We start from the raw sequence: 24938 nt of genomic DNA, 5'->3' as shown, positions 1-24938 counted from the left end.
TTCTTTTTTTTTTTTTTTTAAGATTTTTGGATGTGGACCATTTTTAAAGTTTTTATTGAATTTTTTACAATATTGTTTCTGTTTTATGTTTTGGTTTTTTTGGCCCCAAGGCATGTGGGATCCTAGCTTCCCAACCAGGGAACAAACCCACACCACCGGCACTGGTAGGTGAAGTCTCAACCACTGGACCACCAGGGAAGTCCCTATAAGGTTCTTATAAAGAAGTAGGCTTGGAAATCAAGCAGTCTTACTTTGAATTAGCATGTTTTAGTCAGTATGGAATCAATGATCAAGTATCAGTTAGGAATTTCTGTAATGCCCTCCAATGCCAAGTGACCACTAATATTCTATTTCCTACTATGATGAATCCTTGATGAGAGGCAGAAGGCATAAAGAATATTGCCAGCTATAAAATAAATTGCACTCCAATGTCTATGATTGCTAAAGATAAATTTTTTTTTTTAATATAAGAAACTCACTGAATCAAATGAATGCTAATTAAAGCAAATGTAGTGTACGTAAAACTGAGGTAAGAAACCTTTAATTACACAGGAAATCTGTGGAAGGATTAATCATTTTAAGAGAAGAATCATTTTTCCAGTAGCCCCACTGCTATGAATGATATCTTCATGAGCCTGGGCCACCTTCTCCAATGGATACTGGGGACCTATTACTGGTCTCAACCAACCAATTTCCATTCCAGCTTGAAGGGCTGCTGCAAACTGCTGAAATTCCTCCTGAGGAAAAGAAAAAGTTTTTTCAGTAGAGGAACACATGACTTCATTTTCAGAAGCATTAAAATTTTTCAGAATCTAAGAGAACATTAAGAATTTCTCACAAATACATAGCTTTTGTCAACTTGTCCAGAACTACAAAAAAAGTAGTTCTCTATAGGTTAACCATTAGTGCAACTTGTCTGTGACGGTCTCAGTTTACAAAATACCTATCGTCCTGAAGTATTAGTAATTGCGAATAGTATCTCCTTTCTCTTTCATAAGTGCCTTGGCTTGGAAAATAAAATTATACTGTCACCCTATCTTCTAGGGATTATCTTCTAGGGATGTTATCTTCTAGGGATTAATCCTTAACCCACTTAGATAACTAACTTTAACATCTACTTAAATCTTCAGTCTGCCTGACTAGACAAATTATATCAATGTTTAAGGTACCAAAATCAGAGTCATTTCTTTTCCTACCTTGGTGGATGAATAGAGAGCAACTCCTATTATGCTAGATTCCTTTGCCATGGTGTCCCGTGGGTTTATTTCAATAGGACCCCTGCTGCCAACAACCTAGTATGAAAAACAGCATGTCTATAGTTAAAGATGACTGCAAAATAGAGTTAAATTACGATAAAACTACAAAGTGGTAAAAAAAAATGAAATACTTACTACTACTCGTCCTCCATGTGACAAAAGATTCAAATCGTTGCTAAGATTTACATTAGCTAGCATTTCAATAATGACATCAACTCCTTTTTCACCAACAGATTTCTATATAATATAAAAGAATGCAGAGTAGATTAGGAAAAATAATCTATATATCATAGTCCCATATATTACAGAACTGTGTTTCAAATGACATAAGATGCTATATTTTAAAGACTAATAATGCAAATTTTAAGATAATGTAATTATATAGTGATGCTGTAATTCCAAGGTACTAGCTACAACATCTAAAATGATAAAGGTCTGTATTAAATAAATTGCTATAATGAAATAAAATTTGTCCAAAATTTTCAGGTGCTTAGACTCAACTTGACTATAAAGTACTTTTTCCTTAGCTGAAAATTTTCTATCTTCAAAATGTACTTCAATAGAGAAAGAAGGAACAAATCAAAAATCCAAAACTGGATATTGGGTTTCCCATTTTTATTAAAAAACAGAAAACAAAAGAAAAAAATCACTGGCTGTTTGCTGTTGCAGGATTTTGTGTGTGTGTGCATTCAGTTTTGTTCTAAGTGGTCTACAATCAGCTTGGCAGACTATTTCTTTTCCTTTGGGCTCTCAGAGGTCGGTTCCCAGCATCTAAAACTGGATCTTAAATAAGCTATACATATCTACCTTATATTCATTTATTTTAACAAAAAAATGAATACCTGTGTCAGGCACTGTGAGAGGTACTAGAAATGCCAAGATGGACATAAAGAGCTCAAAACAAAGTGAGGAAGATGGAAAACACTACAATCTTCGCTGTGATGTGATGGGCTAAGTACTATATTAGCAGAAATAAACCACAGGTTACGGAGGGAATAAAAGTTACAACTCTGATCACCTGTAAAGGTCAGAGAAAATTCCACAGAGATGATGACCTGGGCCCTGAGGGATGAGTAGGAGTTCCTTAAGTAAAACAGAAGGAAGAGGGCGCAAGAGGAAGTTAGACATGAGGCAGTCGGTCTAGACAAAAGAAACAGAAAAGCAAAGATGTAGGGACTAAGAGTACAGGTTGGAACTGGAAAGTGGCCCAGCAGAGCTGAAGTACGTATCTGGGAAAGAGATGGGGGTGGGGGAAGAGGTGGGAGACAAGAAATTGCAAATTGGTTCAGACTGGGAAAACACACCAAATGCACGTTAAAAGATTTGGACTTTTGGGGGGCAGGTGTTCATTAATGAATTCTTGTGCCAGACACTGTTTTAGGCACTGGAGGTACAGCAGGGAACAAGAAAGACAAAAATTCCTATTCTCAGGGAGCTCTCATTTCAGTTATTTCTGAAGACTTTTTTCTTTCTTTCTTCCTTTTTTTAAACAGAGAACCAAATAATGCTGGAGACAGTAGAGAAGACAGAGGGGAGATTAGCTCAGCTGGGAATAATAGTCAAGGCTGAAGAAGATGAGGACTAAACTAAGTCACAACGATGACTGGAAAAGAGAAACAGAGACGTATATGAAAGGCATGTCAGAGAAGACACTGATAGATGAGGTGACCAATTTGATGGGTAGGAGGGAGAATGGTGATTAAACAACAGGGACAGGAAATGAAATGTGGGTTTCTGTCCTGAGGGACCAGATGAGTGTCAATATCTAGTAGGCTGATGGCGTGAAGGAATGAAACAGGCCAGAGGTAGTGTTGGAAACCAACAGTATAAGGGTACGTATGAGATGAATCAGGATGGAGGTGCAGCACCAGAGAAGATTAGAGAGCAAGGGGGAAGACCTAAGGAATACCAACATTTAAGTAAAATGAAGAGAAGGGAGACTGAAAATGAAGTCGGAGAAGTAAGAAGAGAGCCAGCTTCTAGGAGGTGTGGTCAGGGTCAGACAGGATGAGGACTGAGCCAAGAGCAGCTGCCTGGTAACTAGGCGCTTACCAGCACCCCTGACAAGCCCTGTAAGTAGCTGGGGTGGAAGCAAAACTGCAGTGGGAGGTAAGGAAGTAAGAGCAGTAAGTACCCCTGACTTTTTCAAGAAGTGTGGTGGTAAAGAAGGGGGAGATAAAAAGTTAAGAGAATGTTTTTGGAGAATGAGAGAGACTTAAGCATAAGGAACCAGTAGAAGAGACGGAATTAGACTGTAAAACAAAAACATATTCTTAAAATAACTGACAATTTTTCATCTCTGATACTGGTATCGTGAGTGCACACTCAATCAATTTTAGGTTCCCTCAACATATAACAAAGGAGTGCCTTTACTCAGTTTTTTGGCAAGATGATTTAGTGGTAATAAACTCTCAGTCATATTTTTCCTCAGTTTGTAATGACCTTGTTTACACAGTAATCAGTACCTGGAATGTACCAATTCTTTCTCAACATGAGCAAGTAGTTTGGGGATTAGCAAAGTAATAGGTGTTTAGTAAACTGCTACTATAGCACAAATGGAGAACTTCAGAATCTGTTTGAATTCTGTTGCAGCAATGGAATGGATGCAATAATAACTAAATTCTATCTCGCGCTTTGGATGAGGTAGTGCTCACTCCTCCAAAGTATCCAGTAAACAAATAAACTTTACTCCCTAGGCTAAACAGATCCAATTTTTAATCAGTGGATAACTTCTCTTCTATGGAAAATATACACCAATAGAAATTATATTAAGACTACCTTTTTGTGGCCAGAGGTGGGGTGGAGGTGGGGGATGGGTGACGGGTAAAGGTGGGATCAGAAGGTACAAACTTCCAGTTGTAAAATAAGTAAGTCATGGGGGTGTAATGCATAGCACGGTGCCTACAGTTAATAACACTGTATTATATATTTGAAAGTTGCTAAGAGAGTAGATCTTAAAAGTTCTCATCACAAGAAAAAAAAAATTTATAGCTGTGTATGGGGACAGATGTTAACTAGACTTGTTATGGTGATCATTTCACAATATTCACAATATATATTAAAAAAAAAAAACCTGCCTCACAGCTGCAAATACAAAGCTGTGGCTTTACTTAAAATGTGATTTGCATTAAAGAGTACCAGTTTTTATAGCTATAAGCCTCTAGAGAGGCTATATTTTACTTAGTAAAAATAAACAAGACAGAAATGATAGTGAAGGTTTGAAAACTAGACATCTCTGTTAAACTAATTAAATCTTTAAAACACACATAAGCAAAACAAACAACTTTAAGAGAGTAGTTGATAAAAGAACTTACAAAAAAAATGTCTCCCATGAAACAAAATTTTACTTTTATAAAATTATAGAACAATTTTACCTTAATTTTATCAATGTAATTAGCTTCTTTGTGATTAAACACTTCGTGGGCTCCATTTTGCAAAACAATCTTTTGTCCTTCCTCAGTACCAGCTGTGCCCAAAACCTTTAAGCCATAAGCTCTAGCAATTTGGCATGCTGCTATTCCAACCTGAAAAACAAAATATGGCCCAACATTTTAGATTCTTTGCATCCCTGCAAACATTTATTAAATACATATAATGAACTTTAGGTTCTTCTAGGTTCTAGCTATTGTTAAGAAGTTTAAGAGCCTAAACAAAGAAATAAGAACAACAGCTAACTATTACTGAGCATTTATAATATGCCAGGTATTACACTCAATACTTTCTATCTATTGCTTCATTTCATCCTCACAAGAAGCCTATGAAGTAGATATTGTTATTGTCCCTGGTCCACAGATGAGAAAATTGAAGCTTATATATATGGAAACAGGAGCTGGACCAAATCAGATTGCAGAGCTTGAGTCTGTAACCACTGCACAAAATGTTCATTTAGCATCTGCTTTGTGCAAAAGATACAGGGTTTAGAGATGATGAAAATGTGCTCACTGACTTCATACTTTAATTGTACATATAAAATATTACATAAAAAAGGTAAGGCCTCTACCACTTAAGTGGAGGAGACAGGTACATACATGGGCAAATTAACTTATTCACTAATATGATGAATGTTTATTATTTATTATGTGCAAGACATGATTCTTCATGCAAGAAATTTATGTTCTAAGGTAGGGGGAAGATAATAAACACATGAAAAAATAAATGAATAAAGTAAATTCAGAAAATGAAAAGTACTTGAAAAAAATAGAACAGCCTATTGGGTTATAAAGAGATAGGGAAAGGGGCCAGTTAGGTCATCAGGAAAGGCTGCTCTGAAGAGGTGAGACCTGAATGAAGTGAGGGATAAGCACGTGACGGTCGGGGAAGCTTGCTGGAGATGTTGTAGGCAGAATGGTCATGGTTGAACCAGGAATGAGCTTGGGGCCTTCAAAGGTCAGAAAGAGGGTCAATGTGGGACTTCCCTGGTGGCTCAGTGGTTGGGAATCCACCTGCCAATGCAGGGGACACGGGTTTGATCCCTCGCTGGGGAAGATCCCACATGCCCCGGAGCAGCTAGACTCGTGTGCCACAACTGCTGAGCCTGCGCTCTGGAGCCCGCTGGCCACAACTACTGAGGCCCGCATGCCTGGAGCCCGTGATCTGCAATGGGAGAGGCCGACGTGGTGAGAGGCCCGCGTGCCGCAATGAGGAGTGGCCCCCGATCGCTGCAACTAGGGAAAGCCCACATGCAGTGGCAAAGACCTAATGCAGCCAAAAATAATAAATAAATAAATAAATTTATTTTTTAAAAAAAAATGAAAGAGGGTCAATGTGGCTTGAGGGCAGGACATGTGGGACAGCAGAAGAAGAGGCCAGAGGGGCACAGAGAGGCCAAGGCACACAGGGCCTTGGAGGTAAAGGCTTTGGATTACATTTAAGAGCCATGCAGAACTACTGGAGAGTTTAAGCAGGAGAGGGATATGATCCAAATTAGGCTTTTAAAAGAAATTCCAATTATATGAGAGGCAAAAGGAAGGTAGGGGGAAATGGGAGTAGGAAGACCAGGCCTTCCTTATAGATTGAAGGTGGAAGGTGAGGAAAAGAGAAAAATTAAGGATGTCTCCCAGGTCTTTGGCCAGATTAACTGGGTAGATTGACTGGGATAAGGAAGATTAGAGAGGATCAAGTTAGTGAGAGCATCAAGAATTCACTTTGGGGCTTCCCTGGTGGCACAGTGGTTGGGAGTCTGCCTGCTAATGCAGGGGACATGGGTTCGAGCCCTGGTCTGGGAGGATCCCACATGCCGCGGAGCGGCTGGGCCCGTGAGCCACAACTGCTGAGCCTGCGCGTCTGGAGCCTGTGCTCCGCAACAAGAGAGGCCGCGATAGTGGGAGGGCCGCGCACAGCAATGAAGAGTGGCCCCCGCTCGCCACAACTAGAGAAAGCCCTCACACAGAAACGAAGACCCAACACAGCAAAAGTAAATAAATAAACTCCTACCCCCAACATCTTCTTAAAAAAAAAAAAAAAAAAAAAAAAAAAGAATTCACTTTGAACATGCTGAGCTGTATATTGCTCACCTAACTGAAGATGTAAAGTCATCAGCTGAATATGGGTATGGGCTAACACGAATTCAGAATTGGAAACGTAAATTTGAGATTCATCAGTTTAAAGCCACGGGACTTGATGAAATCACTAGAGCACTAGATAAATGTGCTTAGTATAAAGGAGAAATAAAATTATTTTAGGAATATAGATAAAAGCAATTATTTAAATTGCAATACTAGGAAATACGTTTGATCACATGCCAAATGAATGGCACAGATAAGGGTCCCATACATTTAGAGCAAGCTTTCTCAAACGTGGCTCTATTGGGCCGGGTATCTCTTTGCAGCGGGGACTATGCTGTGCAGTGAAGGATGTTTAGCAGCATGCCTAGCTTCTATCCACTGGATGCCAGACCACTTTACCCAGTTGTAACAACCAAAAATGTCCCCAGACACTGCCAAATGTCCCCAAGGGGGAGAAGAGATGATAGAAAATCACCCCTTATTGATAACCACTGGTTTAAAGGAAGGTAAAATGATTATAGATTGGGCATGATAGAAAAGAATTAAGGTGAAAAATGACGATAGAAACTAATTAAAATTGTAACAGAATCACAGACTCCCAGGCCTGAAATAGACCTTAAAGATTGCATGGCATATGGGAGTGATGAGCCTGAACCCACGTGGGTTACGGTGAGGATCTGTTTGATTTCACCAAAACAAACACTGGGAACTCACTGTCTACTGAGTGCAACAGACATTCAATTCCATGAAATAACAATACACTATGTGGTTAGCATGACTGATTTTTGCTACTTTAATTTTCAATTAAAAAAACAGGGGGCTTCTAATAAAACCACATTTCAACCTAAGAGTTAATGTAAATATACCTCCTTATGCGCTAACTACTTCAAAGGGGCACTCAGTAGCTATTTTAAAGGTGCTGTTTATTCTATTCTTGTCAACAATTATACTAACAATATTCCTTCAATAGATTATATGTCATGATGTGTCAACTATTTTTTCTTCTATTTATTTTGCTGACACTAAAATAGGGCACTCCCCACCAACATATCGGAATAATAGCTGTGTTCATACATTCTACACCATTTTAAATACACAACATAATCCCAAAGGAATTTGATTTAAATGAGGACAGAAAGTACAAACAGAAGCAAGACAAAACCCAGCACTGTTTCCCTCTGATAGGGCAGGGAGGATCAGAAGTGCTTCACACACCAGGTCGCCAGCCTATCCCCGCCAGCCGAGGATTTAACAAACTCAGCCAGCACAGGGAACAGTGCGGATTCTGCCTTTTAAAAAAAAATCATGGTGAAGCAACCTGGCTTTTTACAAGAGAGTAAAGGGAATAAAAAGAGATTTTCTTTAAACTCTTCTCTCCCCTTCCTACTGAAATCTCTCCCTTTGATACAGAGCACAAGGTTAGCTCTCTGAAAGCCAAAGCAATTTAAATACATGAATGTTTGACAGATCCTTTAGTTATTTAGGGTTAAATTTAATTTAACCCCCAAATAGCCTCTTCGCTGAAGCTAAACAATGGCCGTTTTTTGACAAGGTATATCTGTCATATTTTCTCAAGCCCCAGAAAGACAATCTTGGTGTTTTTTAGTAAATAGTCTGATCTGTGAAATCCTTCAGAATTAATCTACTGAAGGTACACAGGAAGCTGGGTGTGAAACCTGGTGATACGTTCACATTAAGTAACAGATAATGCAGAGGTCTGAATTCTCTGTTTGTATTATCTGGCCACGTTTAGAGGTAAATTCACATTTTCAGGATGCCTCTCATTATTCTGGGAACAATGTGGCATTAATAGGTTACTTCTTTCCATCTACTCTCTGGAATACACAGTGCCGTGAAAGGGTTAAGCAGCTTCCTCAAGGTGAACCATCCAGCCCCAGGTCCTGTATTTTAAAACTGCGAAATCCTGTCTCCAAAATTTCTAAAGCCTTTATGTGCAGGATAGAGGTCATGTGGATTTCTTGTTAAATTCCAACCTCAGAGCTCTAACTTTTCCTCTAAGCTCCTCCGTGGCAGATTGACAGCCAGTTTCTTGAAGAGGTTTCTGACAGCCTTGCGTTGCGTGATTTCACTGCAGGGCTGATTTTATAAGTTCTGAGTCCCCCTCCCCCGCAGCCCCATTAGCATTTTAAGCCATGGGTTGCGGTGTGAGGGACACAGCTGTATACTATGTACCCCACGAATGTCATCAAAGCGCAGCAGGCCAGGAGGAAGGGAGCTAGAAAGGACAAAGACTCGCAGTGTGGCTTTGCAGTGCAGTCTGGGGCAACAGCGGTAAAGCTTTAATGAGCCTTAGTTTCCTTATCTAAGGGAATGTGGAATTTACATTAACCTTAAAGAACTGTTTAAAATTCTAAATAAATATTCTTGTAACATTCACTACTTGAAGAGAAAAATAAAGCCAGTTTATCTTGGTCCATACCCAACACAGGTGGAAAACCTAATGCATACGTTTTTGACCTGGTAATCTATTGAATTTATTAACCAAGAAATGCTAAACTAATGACAGGGAATCACCTTCAGAAGACGGAATTTAAAGAAGCCTCGCTACAGAAAGAAAAAAAGCACCCTTGACTATATTTACAAATTTGGCTTTTAAAAACAACTTAAAGAAATACAACGTGAAACGCACAAACGTAAGCTCTTTTAAAAATAAACTTAAAGAACAAATACTTACCCCTCCACTAGCCCCATGAACCAGAACACTTTCTCCAGCTTTCACACGGGCACTGAAAAAGAAAGCATAGCTTCATCACCTTACTCTGGAGCTAATTAAGCTCAATGCTTGTCATAATTCTTAAGAGAACTCTACCCTCAGTTCAACTAACACTTACCCAAAGAGGAAACTCATCGTGATATATAACCCAAGATATTCTCTAAGCTCCACAGGATCAAACAATGGTTCTTCAGAGCCACAGATAAAAGTAAACCTTCAATTCACTTATTCATTCAACAAATGTTTATTGGAAGTCTATCACGTGCTAGGCACCATTGGGATGCTGGGATCACGTTATTGGGCTACCTTCTCAGAGGCCTTGTTGGTGTGTTAAGTGAAATTGCTTCACCTAGAAGAACTGGAGTCCACCATTCATTCCCACAGAAAGTGTCACAAAACAGGGTCGTTACAGCTCAGTCTTTATTCCACGGTAAACACAGAGTGATACCCAAGTAAACACAGCAGCTACTGCCTTCCTTCTCCATGCCTCTGAACATCTGGCTGCACAGCCTCTAAGCCCTCGCTTCAGGAAGCAATGCTGAGTCAGCGATGGTAAGAGAGTATAAAACACAATAAATACTGTCACACAGGTTCCCCTGTCAGCCCCTAAAATGTCCAGACCCTCTGGTGAAATGACATATTCTTTTTACTTCTGGTTCATACCACTGTTTTTCTATTACACTGAAAACATGGAACATGGAACGTGCAGCAAGACAAAGAGGGATGCCTTATCATTTCAGATGGACAAGTGCTGATGTCGCAAGCCAGCAACCAATGTGTGATCCAGATCTGACGCCCAGCAAGGATCCTTTACTCACCAGGACAATAGGGCGTGGCCACCCTGTACAGACATTATGTTCAATCTGGGAGTGAGAACACAGTAACCTGGAGTCCTGCTCAAGCCCCCGTGCCAACAGCTGACAAATGACAATTGTGAGTCAGTAAATGAAGTTTCTCCAACATGCTTGCTTGGAGATGAGGGGTTGAGGGCAGTGAGTTAAACTGAGGGTTTGCAACGATAAACTGAGATAGGTATTACCAAAACATTTAAAAAAGTAAAATACAAATGTAAGGGAATAGGATTACTAATGTTATGCCATGGGTCATGAAATACTTCCCAATGATTGTTTTTTAAATCTTATAAACAACTCCTCACACACTAAGCACATTCTCTTAAACCTCTGGGCCTGCAGTGGGTGGAGAAAAAGCTGGCTAACCCTCTCCTGGATCCCCATGGCTACAATCCTTCTATCCTTGTGTAGGGTCACTGTGATGGTTAATTTTATGTGTCAGCTTGGCTGGGCCATGGTGCCAGATATGAGTCAAACATTCTGGATGTTTCTGTGAAGGTGCTTTTTTGGATGAGATTAACATTTAAGTCAGTAGTCTTTGAATAAAGCAGATTATCTTCCATAATGTGGATGGGCTTCACCCATTCAGTTGAAGGCCTTAATAGAACAAAGACAGACTTCTCCCAGAGCAAGAAGGGATCCTGTCAGCAGACTGCCTTTGGATTTGAACTGCTACTCTTATCGGGCTCTAGAGCTTGCCAGCCTCCCCATCAGATTTTAGACTCACCAAGCCTCCACAAGTCAATCTATCAATATATACATTCTGTTGGTTCTGCTTCTCTGGAGAACCCGAACTAACAGTCCTCTGTCCCTGGGGCCCACGGCAGGCCTGGAGCATGTGGCCTGGCCTTCTGTGCTGCTGTAGCACCCCACTGCAGTTACTGAAGACTAGGACCTGGCACATAGGCTTCCTCCTCCACCCCCAATCCAGCCCCAATCTGGGAGATTTCAACATTCGTGGGAGGAAACCCGCAAATCACAATTCCTGAATTCTCCTCTGCTTTTATCACTCTCTCTCTACACCTGGTAGCCACCCCTAACCATTCTACCTGAGGAATATGAGACACTAACAAGCAATATTAACCTCCTATCCTGATTCTGTCCTATACTCCTCCTATCCCATACTCTCTCAAAACTTCTTCTTCAGCTTCACAGATCGCTGTCTCTCAATTGCTCCTTTTCTGCCCTCTTGCTGCTCCTGGCCTAACTTCCCTCCCTAGTCAGCGTGGACCCCATGGTACATTGCCCCAACTTCTCTCTGTCTTCCTCCTTCAACGTCTCACCTCCCTGCCCACCAACTTTCCATAATTACACTACCTCGTCCAGGCTTTACAGATGAGTTCTCCTTTCGACTGAAGCCAATCTCTCTATCTCTGTCCTAAGTCGTCTCCTTGCCCTGCTCAGGATCTTGTTCCATCTGCCACTCCGCCCTCTCTTCCAAGCCTTCCATCTCTCCCTCTCTGACAGATCCTTTCTCAGCTACAAACATGTCCAAGTCCTGTCCATCCTTAAAAAAAACGTTTTGTTCCCACACTCTCCTCAAGTACTCTTCTACCCCTTCCTGCCTGTCTCCCCCACTTTTTAAGAGTAGTCTCCATTCAAGAATCGATTTTTTTTTCCTTCCTCAACCCACTCAATCAAGCTTCTGTCCACCACTCTACTGAAAATGAACTGACGAAAGCAACCGAAGACCTCCTAATTGCTAAGCCTGGCTGGTATGTTTTCCCAAATAGCCCTCACTGCTGCATTTGACAACTAGCTTACCTCCTTGTTAGCAACATCAACTACTACCCCTAACACTACCCACACTGACTGTACTACTCACATACTAAGAGCTTTACATGCACTAATTACCTCATTTAATTCTCAGCACACCCCATGAGGTACGTGCTATTATTATCATCCATGTTTTTCAAGTCAGTAAACTACAGTTGAGACAGGAAAGCAACTTGACCAGTAGTAGGTGGAGACAATACTATAACCTAGGTATTCCTGTCTTCAACACCTACGAGCTTAACAGATGTTTAACAGACATGGTGACTCTGGACTCTCTTGCCCTTGGGATACACTCCCTTTGGTTCCCTTAGGACTCTGTTCCCTACGTTTGACCACACTCTTCAATGTTAATGCTCACTAAGGTTCTAGTCTCACTCCACTGTTCTTCTCACTCCCTGAGGGATTTCAATGACTTTCATTTTGTCAGCTCTCACCACATGCTGACAGCCCCAAATTTATACCTCCAAGCTTCAAGCTTCAGACTCTTTCATCCGACAGACTGCTGGACTTCTCCATGATGATGTCTGTCTTAGTTTCACATTCAAAACTGAACTCAGTTTCCCTTTGAAACTTTTTCCTCCTTCTCTTTGTCAAAGTAAACATTACCCAAGTTTAAAGCTGTAAGTATTCTTAAGCTCTTTCTCTCCCTCATTCTCCACATGCAGTCACCAAATATTTCTGATTTTACCCCCTAAACAGTTGTCCTTTCCTCTCCATCTCTACCACGACCCTTGCTCTAGCCCTTAAGTATTGTTCCTAGAGGGTACTTCTATAAGACCCTCCCATCTCTTTCTCCATTCCCGTCATCAAATCCATCCTTCGCATAGCAAATAGGTGATCTTATTGAAACACAAATATGACAATATCACTCTCCTGAAAAAAACACTGTATGACCCCCCCAATCCCTTACGGAACAATGTGTGAGCGCTATAATCTAGCTTTTTATTATCTGAATCCCGCCTATTTGATAATGGCAGCTAACATTTATTGAGAGATTAGTATGTTCCAACCTTATTCTTCAGCACTCTGCCTTGAAATCTTCTATCTAACAAAAGCAAACTGCTATAGCTCTTTCTCCCCAGATACCAAGATGTTTGCCCCCCATACCAACTATTCCCATTGTCTAGGATGCCCTCCCCACTCCCAGCTACCCTTCCCCAGGATAAGTCCCTCTGATCCTTTTCAAATATCTAGAGAATTTAATTACAATATAGATTCTCAGGTATCATCCATGGAAACTGACCAGTGGGTCTAGGGTAGAGCCCTTTTAAGTTGCAGCAATTAGTTTCTGGAGCTGGATAACAAGATTTTTGAACCATGGCTTTAAAATAATCCAAGTCTTACATCTTGCCACGAAGCCCTAGCTCATCACCACAGGCACATCCCTTGTGATCCCATAGATACCTATGCACATCTCTACCACTGTCCTTTCCACATTATACATCAATATTATTACTCTTACTCCCTTACTCCCTCCCTTACTAGACTGTGAGCATGTTGAAGACAAAGACAGTGTTTTGCTCTTCTTTTTTTTCTTCAGTGATTAGAATAGTCTCCCAAATTAGCAGTTTCTACTCCATAAATCTTAATGGGAACCAAATGGGAACCAAAAATGACCGACGGTGGACGGGTGGTAGGAAGCATAAATTATATATTATCCTCCTCCAGTTAATGTTGCCCTCCTCTAGTGCTGATTATAAAGCTGACAGAGTGTGTTATTACCTGTGAAGCAGAGCTCGATAAGCAGTAAAATACGGGATCCCGATGGCAGCTCCTTGTTTGAAGTCCAGTTTTTCTGGTAGTGTGTAAACAGTGTGATCGGCTGCCAGAGCATATTCTGCGTAGCCCCCAGAGATTGTGCTTGTAGTGAAAACCCTGTCACCTTTCTGGGGAAAGCAATAAATTAATAAATGCTTTAGGGATTAAAAATGATGTCAAAATGGGTACGATCCTTTATAATGCAACCTTTATAACAAGAAATAAATGAGTATTTATATACTGTTTTCTACATCCTAAGGTCTCATAAAAATAACTTCAAAATACCGAACATTTTAAAATGTTCTATTAATGGGAACTAGTAAGAAGTAAAATCAAGGGAAATAGGAAAAATAAAAGAAAGAATGTCCAGCATGGTCTAATAATAATGATGATAACTAACCTTTATTGAGCGCTTGCTGTGCTAGGCACTGCATTAAGTGTCTAATGAGTATTATCTAATTTGATCTTCATGACAGCCTATGAGGAAAGTACTTTCATTATCTCCCTTTAGATAATCCCACTACACAGATGAGGAAATTGATGCACATACAAGTTCAGTAATTAGCTCAGATCAAGCAGTTAGTAAATGGCAGTTAATATAAAACTTTTTTTTTCTTTTTTTGGTCCAAAATACCAAGGGAGAAGAAAAAAATAAAATGTAAGGTTTCTTCCACACACCAAACACCTGTTCTAAATCTTTTCCATAGATTTGTTTCTGTATTTCCCTCATTTTTCATGCATACACCTAAAAGCAGGCAACTCTGCCTGGATCTGACCAGCAAAGATGAGCCAGGACAGATGTCTTCACCTGTCACAGCACTAGAAACATAAAAACTCTCAATAAACAAACGTCTGCTGGGTCCTTGCTACTGGAAAGCAGTTGCATGACTGAGGGTAAGGTAAGGCACCACACAAGCACTACAGGCCTGCCCAAAGTAACCTGCACACTAGGGAAATTAGACTGCCCAGTACAAGCACCTCTCCTAACTCCTATTTCTTTTTTTTCTCCATAATACATGGAAATCTTATAAGATTTCTTTTTAATTGAGCATGAAATAGGCAACAGAGTTGTTGCCACCTATGTAGGATTACAGATTCAAGAATAAATATATATGAGAGTGTACACACACACACACAATAGTTTACAAAGATACAGGAAAATAAAAAACACCTGTAGAAAATATTTTTCATGTTTCTTGTTATGCAGGTCAGCCTAAAACCAAACTTAGTGGCTAAGTTTGAGAAAGAATGGTCTTCCATTCCTTTCAGTAATATAAGAGTACACTGTACAATGATGAAAATCATTATCATTTTTTGCCTCTTCTCATTATTGCCCCCCTGCAACACACACACCCAAGATAAAGTAAGAGAATACAGTTTTTCATAATCTATTTCACAGGTCTATTAAAGAACTAGCCTCAACAATCTCAATGTAGTAGAGAGAATATGAACATTAGAGTCTGCCATACCTACATTCAAATCCTGGCTCAGTCATTTATTAGCTGAATTCTATGTCAGCTATGAATTACAATAAAAGCTAACTCCTATTTCTTAAAGAGAATAAAAAAGGAAATACTCCTTGGAATAAGCAAAACAGTAAGGCAATAATTCTCAGTATACTTAAATTTGCCATATAATAAAGCACTATGTGGTGAGGTAGAGATAAAAAAGGTTCAAAAGGCAACTAGGAGTCAAAGACAAGCATCACTGCTTAACAGTGTTGCCTGCAAATGGTCAAGTATGACTAATTTAAGATTAATGCTATTTTTACAGCTTAAAAACACATTGCATTGATTTCAATATAATTCAAACCTGTTCTGAGAATCCACTATGGAAAGTAGTACTTCAAGTTCTGTGATGGATATTAATAGCAAGACACTCTCCCTAATTTCAAGCTTCTTAAATGCTAGGAAGAGGAAAAAAAAAGGATAGAAATAATTACAAAGCAAGGCAAATACGATGGGCCATCAAAGATAGGTACAAGAAAAAGAAAGGAATTATTTCTAAGTTGAAGGACTCAAGAACAGCTTCACTGAGAAACTAGTATTTGAGGTAGGCTTTGAAGGACAGAACAAGATCTTGAATTGAAAACCAGACCTGGGAAAAGTCATTATGGATGAAGGAAACAAAGTACATCAAGGAACAGTGGCAGGAATAGGTGCTGAGAAATCATCAGCATTCATTCCCAACGAATAAGTAGTTTAATGTGTGGAATGTAATAGTTTCGGGAGATAAAATGAAAAGAAATGAAAGCTGGAGGGTAAAAGCCCTTGAACCCATGTATATAAGTTTCAGTTTAGTTCTGCCACGCAGAAGAGCCAATATGAACAAAGACACAGAGATGAAAGAGCATGGGATATGCAGGGAAGAACAAACAGTTATTACTAAAGAATAAACTACAGGGTGAGAAGGAATGGGAGATAAGAATGGAAAAAGATAGGTGGGGGAGAGAGCACGAAACAGTCTTCTTTCATAACATAAGCAGTTCCAGCAGTACCTTGAAATCTACAGAGAATTAATGCAAGAGTTAAAACAGAGATGTATAATAATCATAAGTACATTTTAGAAAATTACTCCTTATAGAGCAAGGATAGATTCTCAGGGGAAGAAGGGAGGGTGGTAAGTTGTACCTATTATAGAAATCCAGGTAAAGGACAATGTAAGATAACCGGAACTACACTACAGGCAGTGGGGAGGAAAAGAGGAGAGAGGAAACAGTTCCAGTAAGGGAGAGCTGAGTGAGGGAGAGTGAATGGAGAGGTAAGCCTCAAACCCCAGATGTCACCAAGACAGTCACATGAGACAGCAGCAGATCTGCTGTGAGAAAAGATGAGCTCCCTTTTAGACACGAGTAAGAGGTTCCTGGAGGTTGCCGATGTGGGTCCTGTGCCCTGCAACACAACCTTCTGTGATGATGTAAATGCTCTGCATCTGCACTGCCCAACAGGGTAGCCACTAGACACCTGGGTCTATTAAGCATTTGAGTAAATGAACTTTTAATTTTAATTGAATGTGAATTTTAAATAGCCATGTGTGGCCAGTGGCTACTGTATTTGGGCAGCACGGGTCCAGAGCTTATTAGAAGATTCTAAGCTAAGGATATCACATGTGATAATGGAAACCAAGGGTGTGTATGAGACCATCATGAGGGAGAAAATATAAAAAGCAGAGTCTAAGTAGGGACGGCGAGCGCTGGGCAACACACCAAGATGTGAGGGGCATGCAGAGAAAAGGGAGCTTGAAAAAGGATGCCCAGAGAGGAAGGGAGAGAGAGGATGTCACAGGAGCTGAAGAAAAAGATTTTTAAGAAAAGTAAGTGGCTGAGAGTGTCAAGTGTCACACAGAAGTCAAGAGAGATAATGACATAAAAGGGCCCATTAGCTCCAGCAATATAGAGGCCATTAGTGACATGAGCAAGCATCGTTTCAGTGGAGCGGTGGGGGCAGAAGCCAGACTGCCACAGGCGGAGGAGTGGAAAGCTGTAGGAATTTGCCTGGCTTCCTGGGCCTGGGCCACGTTAATCTTCGCTGTCTCAGTTCAATTTTGGTAAATGTGCTGCTATAGTTGAGCAGGTCAAGGAATCATGAGGAAAGATGAAAGAACATGAATATACTATGTTTTTTATGTCTTTTGGCACATAAATAATGAAAGCCCTGATCATAACATTTTCATTGACTCGGTCACCTTGGTCTGAGTCACAGCTCTAAAAATGTAGAGCTGACCTTGCATTTTTTCATCTTTTACTGATTATTCAAAAGAATTAGCCTTCCCTGTATTCTGTGAAACTAATTTTATAGAAGAAATAAAAAACTATGCTGGCTGTGTATTACCAAGAGTTAGGAAATAGTATAATTTCCTTGCTTCTTTTCTTTCCTTACATATTTCTGTCAAATCAAAGGATCACAGTTCAATTCTGCGGGGATATGGAAACACAGAAATGACCCAGCACTTATTCCCAACAATCAGACAAGCAAGGTCTCTGGATAAAAGGTAATTTCTTTTTTGACTAGAGGAGTCCCCCAAGTGGCAGAAATTGTGTAATGGGGCCTTTTAAAGACTTAAACACAGATATATTTTACAGCTATGTTAAAAAAAATACATACATATTAAGCTAAAATAGAAATAATTAAAAATGTAATACCTTGAAAGCAGATACACTCTCTCCGACAGCTTCTATTATTCCAGCCACATCTAAGCCAGGAGTATAGGGTAGAAGTGGTTTTCTACTGTAAGTACCAGAGCGAATATATGTGTCCACCGGGTTTACACCACATGCTTGGACTTTAATTAGAACCTGCAATAACAATGTACTTTAGTTCAAACAGAGCATTTAGGCATTCATTCAGCATTATGCTAGGACTGTAGTGATTATGGAAGCTATAAAAATGGTGAGGAAAACCCTGCCTTCAATGAGCTCACGTTACAGTTTTACAAACCAACATATACACACACTATAATATATAAAATAACTAATAAGAACCTGCTGTCTAGGACAAGGAACTCTACTCAGTACTCTGTAACGGCCTATATGGGAAAAGAATATAAAGAAAAAAGAGAGTGGATATATATATATATGTATAACTGATTCTCTTTGCTGTATACCTGGAACTAACACTACATTGTAAATCAACTATACTCCAATAAAAATTTAAAAAATAAAATAAAATCTGAGTGCACTAATAAAAAGAAAAAAAAGATAAGACAGAATGGTTAATGTGCTATATTATAAACATTGGGGAAAAACAGTGGTGGAAATATGAGCGGATGTGTGGCAGAGACCACTATGTGCTCATCAAATCTATTTCCTCCTCCTCCTAGGCAGGTAGGAAGAATATTCCTTCCTGGCTCCTTCACAGTTACGAGTAGCCAAATGGAATGTGAACAAAAGTGATGAGAGCTCCTCTCAGGCCTGGCCCACAAAGACCTTCCTAGGCAATTCACATAGTGTCTCCACCCTTTCATAGCAAACTCAGAAGAAAGGTGTTGAAGGTGGCAGAGCCACATGATGGAAGAAATCCAGGTCCCTAAATCACTTTGGAGGAGAACTCTATCCACCAACATTTTAGAATTGTGGAATTTAGTGAATGAGACATCATTTTCTATTGTTGAACCCTTGACGTTTTGAGGCTACATCAACAATAGAAGCTAATTTTACCTTAACTGATACAGAACGATTACTTCTGCTATAAAAGTAGGGAAAGGTCTTACAAAGGAAGTGTATTTGAGCTAGGTCTTAAAGAATGAGTAGAAATTCTTTCAGAATGGGAGAAAAAGGCTATTTCAGGTTAAAGGAATACTATGTGCAAAGACAGAAGGAATGACAGGACCTCTCGGGGAAACCAGATAAAGCTTGTGTTGTTACAGCAGTCTGTTGAGAAGGAATGATAAGAAATAAATCTTTGCCAAATTATGGCCACACTGTAAAAACTCTCATAAAGCTTGCTAAGGAAATTAGACTTGAGAGCCATGGAAGGTGCAATAATAAAAATGCACAATTTTTATTGAAAAAGTATATTGTTGAAGTCACTGGAAATGATTAAACTCTGCATTTAAATTTTCTTATATGCGAAAAAGCATGTATGCAGAAGAAAATTATTTTCCCCATGCGTAAAACAAAGATCATGACTGAAAGTCTGTAACAGAATAACTTGTTCAAACCTCCTTATGACTCCATTCAGAAAAATCCAATTACACAGATGATTCTCAACTTTAAAACTTTTCTTACAAGATGTTATTCCTTTTCATACATTTACTTCACTAGTTAGAATTATGTTAGCCTTGTCAGAGCTTATAGAGGCAAACAGTGTAAACTCTGTCCTAATTCAATGTCTTTATAAAGCATTGTGAGTTTGCTTCTTTCGAACATTAGCTTGATGTGCTAGAGATGCACACTCAGTGTAATTATTGCCTGTTTTTAAGTAATGATTTCCACCTGATGGTCTTTCGGAATTGGTATGGCAACATTGGACTGGAGTTTCAGCACTTCTGGTCCACCAAATTCAAAAACTCTAATAGCTCTCATCAACTTCTGTCCAGTCGCCATGGTGACCTAGATACTAAGGAAAAAAATTAACATATTGTCATATTGTATCTGGGCTATCACTATGTTTTTTCCCCTGGAGGGAGAAGATCAAACAATTTTTCAAACAACAGTTTAAATCATGAGCTTACCACTGATCTCATTTCATGTTTGAGGACCTTTCATCTTACAAATCCTTCAGCTGCAAAGCAAAGTACTTCATATTACTTCCTGTAGGGATTCAGTGCCTTCAACAAGGGAATCAAACATACAAACAAAAACATCTGGATAGGTGAGACATGATACAGTATCTTAGGTTTCCTTTGGTGTAAGCTTGGGCTGCAATATTTTGGAATTCTAGGAGCTAATTTAAGTTTTCTTAACATTAGATAAATAGATCTTCTTTTGTTAGATTATGTAATATTTCAAATATAGAAAGAAATATAAAGAATATAATAAACATTTACCTGCCACCCAGCTTTAACAAATCTTAACATTGTAAAAACCTAAAACATGTACATGTAACCAAAGCCTCCGGTACCCATCCCCAATCCCATTTCTGTCCCACAGTTTTAAGAGATGACTATTCCCATAAACTCAGTGCTCATCCTTCTCAGGCATGATGTAATACCACTGCCACATGTATTTGCATTGGTAAACAATATGTGCTATTGTTATTGTTTTGCATGTTTTCAAACTTTATTTAGATTGGATCATATTGTACTGAATTCTGAAACTTGCTTTTTCTTCTCAGCATTAAGTTTTTGAGATTTATCAATGTTGAAACACTTAGTTTTATGAAGCTCATTCATCTTAACAAAGAAGAACAAACATTAAAAACTAAAAACACTGCTTTGTATGTAATCTTTTTTAATCATGAGGGTAATTTATAGTTAACCTTTCTCCGTTACCACTGCTAATATTGAAATGAAAACTCAAGAGTTAAAATAAGTTTAGAAAAGGTAAAGAATATCTATATAGAGAATTGGATAACTTTGAAAATCTTACACCTATAGAGATGCAATGAAAGGGCTTTGATCTCCATAATTTTATTTGTGTGCTATGACAATTTCTTGAAATTAACTATATCAAATATCGTTAGACTCTGCCACCACCGGGAACATCTTTGCTAACTTCTGGAATAATCATATTCACCAACCACGAGCCACTGAAACATCAAAAAGAGTTGCAGAAACTAGGGCTTGAGATGAAAGATCTTTGCTGTACTGCAGTCCAACACAGGACTCCTCAGAACGGAGCCCATGCTAACTATAAAGTAGCGTTCCATGTGTGAAGGGAATCAAAGCTCTTTGATGGTATTAATGGGAAGTTCTTGATATAATTGATCAAAAGTTGTGTCGTTTAAAAACCCTTTATTTAAAATGATTTAATATAGTACCTAGCACAGAGGAGAAAGTAAACTCTCCATTGCTAAAAGGCTGTTTACCAATGACATATCCTGAAGGGCAGCCCTCTTATAAAAAAAAGGGGGGGGGGCAGAAGCAGGCATAAGCCTCACTGCACTGTAGAGCACCAAGCAGTCCTAGGGTGAGAAGTCCTGTGCAGGGAGCTAGGACCAGGAAAAGGCAGCTCACGCCATACCTACCCAGCAGTCTCACTACCGCATTTCTATTTGGGTCTTCGCTCAAGCTGAGTATTTCTTAAGAGAAGAAAGTGAAATATATACATAAAGAAAATAAAACAGAAAAAGAAAAGGTTGCACAGATCAGACTTTTCCACTCTGAAAATAAGAAGATAGTTCTTTTGTTTTTTCCTTTTTGTCTTCAGCATGGTGTTGCGGAAAGAGTGTGGGCTGTGGAATCTGACAGTTCTCAGTACGAATCCCAGATCTATCATGTACTAGCTGTGTGGTCTTGGGCAAGGCAGTCACTTTTTTTGAGCTTCTTCATCTGAAAACTTGAGTTCCACTCAGGGTTACCATGCAAGAGACGGCAAGTATCAACCACAGAACCTGACAAATGTTTACTCCTATACATAGTGATATCACAGTTCCTTTCCCATCTATTTTCTCCTTTCCAATTTCTTATTCGTTAAAATATCTTTGGTTCTATAATTCTATAGTCATCTTTGATTTAATGTGACAATATTTACAGCACTTTTTTGTAAAATCAAGTCCTTAGCCTCAAAGAGTTCACAGTCCAGAGACTCATTTAAACAAAACACTAATACCAAACGCTGGTTATTATTCATTCAACATGTATTTTTTGAACGTTAACTGTAAGCAAGGCACTGTACCAAACTCAGAGAGCACAGAGGGCAAAGAGAACAAGCCCCACCCCTCCCCAGCTCCTGCCCACTCCGCCCTCATCTCCCCCAATGCACACACACACCACGTTAAGAGGAGTAACTCTTTTTCCACTTTCAATATCTACCTACTTCCTACCTATTTATTTCTTTCAAGCTCTCACATCTATCTTTACACCAACAGACATCACTGGCACCCTCAAAAAGCTGTAGCAATAATAAAAGCAAAATTACCCTGAAATAGGATCTGTCAAAAATATCTAGCACATACATTTTTCCCCCTCACTTTTGGACATTTGCTAAGTTGGAAGAAAAGAACAAAGGAAGGAGGAGACTCATCCTTAATCCTGGATTTAGAAGACCCCCCTTCTTTGCCCAGTACTACACCTTATCCTATGGAGCTCGTAAGGAAACAGGGCATGACTTGACAGCTCTGACTTCTACTTTGTTTCTGGCGATCTTACTTCCCACTGAGCCTTTGCCACCATGATTGATCAGGCTCCAATTTGCACTCATGGCCTTTGAACCCCCTCAACTACCCACAGGATCCTCATCTGCTTCATAATATAGGTACTATGCTAAGAAAATAATAAAATAACACAACACACTAATAGTAATTACAATTCTTAAACCCTTGCGATAACTGATTTCTTCTAAAAAGCACATCTTTTACACCCATGGATATAATTTTCACAATAGGTAGAAAAGCAAGTTATTAAAACCACCATTTAATTGTGTGCAGAAGTGGAAATAAAATCACCATCCATGTTATGGATGAGAAAACATTCAGGGGGTTAAGAGACTCACCAGGGTCACACGGAAGCACAGCTGGAACCCAACACCTTAAATATTGTTAGGTGTTTTTTTCCCCTTACTGTAAAATCCTTTTCATCTCACCCTTTGAAATGTTGGCATATAGGACCTTTAATTTCTTAGAGATTGCAGGTAGCATTACATATTTTATGATTAAGGTATCTGCTCTGAGTCTGAAAATTTTCAAATGTCCATAAGTTAAGGGCTCTACTAGAGATACACTGGATGTGATTCTATTAGGAAAACTAATAATTTCCCTATCTGTAAAATGGGGCCAATACTCCCTAGCATAGGATCCTTGTGAAGATGAACTTTAACAACTGCTTCAGAGCACGCCTGACATGCTGTAAGCTCTATTATTCAGAGTAAATCATTTGCAGTCAGCAGCAGGCTTGTCACACTGCTTGTGTATTTTAATTAAGCCTATACTTCAAATAGGTTTTTCTATTTATCAAATATAAACTTTAAAGAACTAGAGCACCTTGGTTTAATGTTGGTTTTACTTTTTACCTCTGAAAGGCTGCCAACCATACTTTGCAAATGGAGGAAATACAGAATTTAAAATTCTTCCTCAAACAGTGATCTTTTCCAAGCTACACTTGAATCTATTTGGTTTAAATGAAAATTAAAGAGATAGGGAAAATGTGGGAAATATATTTTCACACAAAATGAACAGATCAATTCACAAAGCCAAAGTAAAGGCATATCATAAAAGCAAACAGAAAATTCTTAAGTAATTCTTAAGTAAGAATTTCTAGCAAGAAAAAAAACTTGGAAAAAGAATCAAACATTACAAAATGTGCTGCTTTTGATCAAGAATGACTCATGTCAGCATATTATTTATTATTCTTAACCCAGAAAAAATTTTAACAATTAAAAGTAGCCACAGAAAAGTCTCTTCCTGGCCATGTGACCTTGTCGGGTTACTTCACTGGCCTGGATCTCAGTACCCACTTCTGTTAAGAAGGGGTGGAGAAGGAGTTGAATAGATAATTATTCTAAACCCCTCCAGGTATTCTGAGGAAAAGACTGGATGGAGCGGAGCTCGGTGCGATTTACTACTGCTGACCAGACACTCATGGAGCATCCCAGTGGTTTCAGTGGGAATCACACCGCCATTTCTACCAGTTGCGGACTAATAGTCCAAACCTTTGCCTTTCAGTGGTTCAATCATTAACACACCTTTCTTGGTCACTGAGATAAGTTTACTCTAGGAACTGCGTAAATATCCCACGATGTGTTCACAAGGTGTTTTGTTAATTTTCTTTCTTTTGAAAATTCTTCTAGGTGGGAGCCATGGCGGGGGGGGCGGGGGATGAAAAAAATCTACACATTTCTCTCCAAAAGTAAGACGGCAACTCTGATGGCAAAGCAGGAGGAAAGGCCGGACAGAAAGAGCCCTGGGAAACAGGAGCCTGAAAGAAGAAATTGGCTCCTCCGGCTGCCTGTGGCGGGGGTCACAGCAAACGCGCGCGGCCGCAGGAATCCAGATCCCAGGCCGGGCCGAGGGGAAATCTAGAGGGAGGATAGGCAGGGGGAGCGGGATGGGGGGAGTACCAACGGGCGCCCCACCGTGGGACCCGAAACACTCTGCCAGAAAGCAAAGCCGGGGTCTCAGGACCAGCAAGTAAAACTGCCCTGGTGATTTACGGATGACCAACTTGCAGCCCCTGGAGGGGAATAACTTCGGCTACGAACACCTTATTCACTGGTGCTAGGGGAGGACGGAACGCAGGACAGGAGCACAGCCAAAATCCAGCTCGGTTCCTTTGGGACGAGCGCGGGGGAGGTCCGCAGCCTGAACTAAGGGGGCTTTTTAAACCACTTACCCGGTTCTAGAGTGGGAAATCAAAATCTGTGAGGGATCCCTCAGGTTCCACGGAAAAAAGGCACGTGCCGCGTCATCCGCGGCGCTTTCAGGCTCCGCCTAGCCCCGCCCCCAGGGGCGGGCCCGAGGAAGGA

At 39.8% G+C, this 24938-nt stretch overlaps 1 protein-coding gene across 4 annotated transcripts; it reads right to left on the bottom strand.

The window, feature by feature from the left end:
* CRYZ (crystallin zeta) lies at positions 1-24934 on the bottom strand. Of its 4 annotated transcripts, none has more exons than XM_033405974.2 (10): positions 24806-24910; positions 20051-20100; positions 19812-19935; positions 18021-18173; positions 13844-14007; positions 9456-9507; positions 4631-4780; positions 1392-1493; positions 1197-1292; positions 1-737 (listed from the first exon to the last, which is right to left on the bottom strand). In XM_033405974.2, the coding sequence occupies exons 3-10, from the start codon at positions 19920-19922 to the stop codon at positions 573-575; spliced, it is 993 nt and encodes a 330-aa protein (XP_033261865.2). In that variant the 5' UTR covers positions 19923-19935; positions 20051-20100; positions 24806-24910; the 3' UTR covers positions 1-572. The 4 variants fall into 4 exon arrangements, with proteins under 4 accessions (XP_033261865.2, XP_049563136.1, XP_004280000.2 ...); XM_049707179.1 differs by having other exon boundaries at positions 19812-19928; positions 24806-24901; XM_004279952.4 differs by lacking the exon at positions 20051-20100 and having other exon boundaries at positions 24806-24934.
* Positions 24935-24938: the final 4 nt, after the last annotated feature.

The sequence above is a fragment of the Orcinus orca genome, chromosome 1 (assembly GCF_937001465.1).
Source record: "Orcinus orca chromosome 1, mOrcOrc1.1, whole genome shotgun sequence".
Classification (NCBI taxonomy): Eukaryota; Metazoa; Chordata; class Mammalia; order Artiodactyla; family Delphinidae; genus Orcinus; species Orcinus orca.
Note: the sequence above shows the minus strand (reverse complement) of the source record. Positions and strands in the feature narration are given on the sequence as shown.